The following is a 3723-nucleotide window of genomic DNA, read 5'->3' on the forward strand; positions in this document are numbered from 1 at the left end:
ACATCCCCCTCACACCAGGAAGGGGATCCCTCTCCTCAGTGACATGTGTCTGTTATCATCCCTAGCCTGAGATGAGCAAGGCAACGTCAGAAATATGCGTAGGAAACAGAAACATCTCCGTGACCCCACCACTCTGGGTGGAGTACGCACTGAGGTGGGAGTTGACCACCATACTCACATCCTGCTTGGTGAAATACTTCAGACATCCCTCTCTCTCAGACAAGAGGAACTTGCGGGGTAGGAACTGGCCGCTGTCTCGACCTCGCTTCCAGAGGATGCCTTCCTTCACCCCTAGGAGCAGAAAGGACACTTTTAAGAGCATTCCTCCCTCCCGGCCCGGTAGGCATAAGCAAGCTGCATGCAGATGGGGGTCCCAGCCACACTTCTGGGATAAAGCACATGATAGACTATTGCTGAGAATAAACACTTGAGAAGGAGAGGGCTCACCTCTGACTTAGAGCTGAGGATGGTGGTGTTCCTGGGTTTGCAGCCCAGATAAACAGTCACCAGAAAAACACTCCCAGATGCTTCCCACCTTCTAGTCTGGCTCCCACTACTACTTCTGACAGCGTGAGAGCCGTCTCTCCTGTGAGCACCAGAATCCTGGCCCACACAGACCCTGGCTTGGGACCAGGACTCTTCCCACTTGTCTCTGCAAGCCTCTGAGCTCCAGCGTCTTGTGTCACAGCACTGGCAGTGACACTTCAAAGACAACTGACATAGTTGGAGGGGGTGGCATCCAGCAGGACAGAAACTCCTTACTGCAGAGGTCTAGCTCCACCAAGACAGCAACTGCCTTCGAAAAATGCGAGCTGGCGATACCAGGCTTGGAAGCAGTGCCAACCTAAGCAGCTCACAATATAACCCCCCCAAAACAATGCCCTGTAAGTACCAGCTGGCTTCTCAGGAGTACTTGTAGGATTTGCATCACTGACACTATGAGCGTTTTCCTCACGGTGCTCAAAAGCTTCCAGCAAAGACAACAGGCAGGATATTTTGATGCTGTGCTGTGCTCTTACCATCAGAATACGGCAGCTGTTTTCCCGGCTCGGTGAACTCTTTGCGTTCATATTTGGCCCGTATCCACTGTTCTCTCAGCACTCTAGAGAGAGGTGACAGGTAGCTCAGAAACAAACTAGAACAACCCAGAACTTCCCTTTCCCCTTCTCTTCTCTATGCAGCAACTTACTGGCAGTCATTGTAGGTTGGCTGGTAATAGAAAATAGGGATGTGAGCTTCATACATGGCTTTAGTCACAGCATTCCCATGCTTGGCCAGAAACTGCAGAGTTAGACAGAGAGTTAGTGCCTTCCCTTCGATGCATGCTCATGTTGGACCTTTTTATTTCCTGACCCACTACGGGGCTAATGTGCACATTGAGCTCTAACGGAGCATTCTCTTTCCCCTTCATTGCAACATCTCGGCAAAGTCTGGCTACAGAAAGGTGGATCTCAAAGGTCCTGTCTACTCTCAGAAGATACACTGATTGCACTTGAATCAACAGAATGCCATAAAAGTTACTTCCGTGGGGCTGGGTGCACACACGTTCAGTGGATTTGCTGCCATGCCCCACATCTCTGAGGAGACGGAGTTCAACAACAGCTCTGCAGTGTCGTCTAGGAGAACATTCCAAACATCTTCGCTCCTCTCCAAAGAGCAGTGAGATATAGATTATTTTCTTTGGATCTCTGGAAAATTTTTTTCAGTCCCCTGAAGATTAATGCATTGAGAGGGTTGTAATGGAGAGAAGTCAAGTTTCTGTTTTTCTCATGAGATCACATTATACCTGAAAACTTCTCAAAGCAAGGAATTGCCCAAAATTTTCCCCAGGGACTGCTGAAATCAAGAGGAGGCATTGAGGATGGATGGTGCTGGCAGGTGGGAAATGAGCAATCTGAAGCAACGAAGACCCCGAGCCTTGGCAAGATACATCACATGATTCATCACATGATACATCACATCATATATGATACATCATATGATTCTACGATCACAAGAGCTCTGCATTTGCCATAAATGGGACATGGGGAGACACATAAGGCTAGTGCATCCTCCCTCTCCCAGTGGGTTATCCCCACTTGAGCATCCAGACACGAGTAGCAAAGGGACAGATCAAATCAGATTAAATATGCAACTCTGTGAGGCCAAAGGGCTGATTTCCCCAGGATGGTTAGTGTATGGCTTTGAACCAACCCACCTGACATACTAGTAGGAATAAAAATCTCACCTGCACCTGAGCATCATCCCAGTGGTCCATCTTCAGGGATTTAACTTTGCTGATGCTAGGAATGTTGCGGTGAATTCCTGAACAGCTGAGGCATATAAAGACACCCAAAGTAGAGGATGCCCAGTCAGGATCTGAGGGTATAAAAAGGGGTATGACTAGAAGTGTGAGATACACCTCAGCTGAGAATGCAGCCCTGAGAAACAGAGAGCTGGGTGACCACAGTTTCATCTGAGCTGATTAACACCCAAGGTACAGATACCAGTCAGGAAAAAACGCAGCTATTAGTCCCTCATCCACCCTGCTTCAACCATTTCTTCTGAATCTCTGTTGATCCGAACCTTGAAAAACTCTGAGGAGCTCTGCAAACTCCCTTTGTATAAAGGGTCACCCACGACGAAAATGAAACTACCTCTGGGAAGACTCCAGGAGCTGTTTAGTGCAACACAGAAAACTCACGACAGTATTTAGCTCAGGAAGTGGAAAGCAGCCTTGAATCCCAAATTTTCTTGTGAGAATTTAGAAGGTAAAAAGGTACTAATAAGCCCAATCTTAATTTGGCTTGGGTGGTACACTCAAGGAGTACAACAGGTGTTTTCAGCAGCTCTTGTCAGACACCAAACTGGGTGCTCTTTCAAGAGGGCTTGCAAGCCCTTCAGCAAACGAAATCTCCAAAGAGCCTGTGGCAGGTTGTCAGTTCAGAGCTGAGTCATGGAGGAGACAATACCCTCCTGAATCATGTCTTCTTTCTGGAGCAGTTAGGATTTCACCAGGAGTTTACCTGTCAGGTCCTGACTGGGCACGACCTTGATTTGTATTTGAGATCTGACATGACTACAACCCACAGCGCTGCAGCTACACAGCCCCTGCTCACTTGGCACTACCACATCCCTGTCCTTCTTCCCACCAGTGCTGTGCCAGCATCTCTTTCCTCCTCCCTCACCAACTCAAGTGAATATCCAGAGCGATGCCTCTCCTTCATTTCCACCCCAGGGCTCCTGTGCAGTCCAGAGAGACAGCACCAGGTAGCTGCTAGAGACCAGCCCCAGTTCCCTGCTTCTGACTCTGCCTCCAGCAGCCCTTCAAGGGAACTCACCTGGCTTCCCGCAGTCTGCGCACAAAGAGTTTTCTGCTCTTCTCCACACCTCCTTCAGGGCCTTCATGCTCCTCTCATTGCCTCCAGCCATCATCTCCAAATCTCCAAATGCTATCCCTCCAGGCAGGGCAGGGCAGGGCCAAGAGGGCAGCCGCCTGCTCCTTCTGCACCTGCAGGCCAACCCGCTGGGTGCCAGAGGGAGAAGGAACCACCAGAAACAGAAGCTTGGGCAGACGAAAAAAGCAAAGGGGAAGGCAGGAGAAGCCGTAAAGTTAATACGGAAGGAGCGCAGAGGCCTGATGGCACACCTGAGCCGGCTGAGCCCAGACAGGGGCAAAGAGGCTGGAGGCTGAAGCTCGCCCAGAGCCTGAGTGAGGAGGAGGAGGAGAAGGAGGAGGAGGAG

At 49.9% G+C, this 3723-nt stretch overlaps 1 protein-coding gene across 1 annotated transcript in view; it reads right to left on the reverse strand.

The window, feature by feature from the left end:
• The window catches only part of ADAP1 (ArfGAP with dual PH domains 1), a 6526-nt gene extending 3115 nt beyond the window's left edge, over nt 1-3411 (reverse strand). The window contains exons 1-5 of the mRNA XM_009865986.1: nt 3321-3411; nt 2228-2358; nt 1190-1281; nt 1020-1102; nt 179-291 (exon numbers count right to left, since the gene is read on the reverse strand). Coding sequence (XP_009864288.1) covers nt 179-291; nt 1020-1102; nt 1190-1281; nt 2228-2358; nt 3321-3411 — 510 coding nt within the window. The remainder of the gene's footprint in view (nt 1-178; nt 292-1019; nt 1103-1189; nt 1282-2227; nt 2359-3320) is intronic.
• Between the last annotated feature and the right edge of the window lie 312 nt (nt 3412-3723).

Source organism: Apaloderma vittatum, unplaced genomic scaffold (genome assembly GCF_000703405.1).
Source record: "Apaloderma vittatum isolate BGI_N311 unplaced genomic scaffold, ASM70340v1 scaffold32313, whole genome shotgun sequence".
In the NCBI taxonomy this organism is placed as follows: domain Eukaryota; kingdom Metazoa; phylum Chordata; class Aves; order Trogoniformes; family Trogonidae; genus Apaloderma; species Apaloderma vittatum.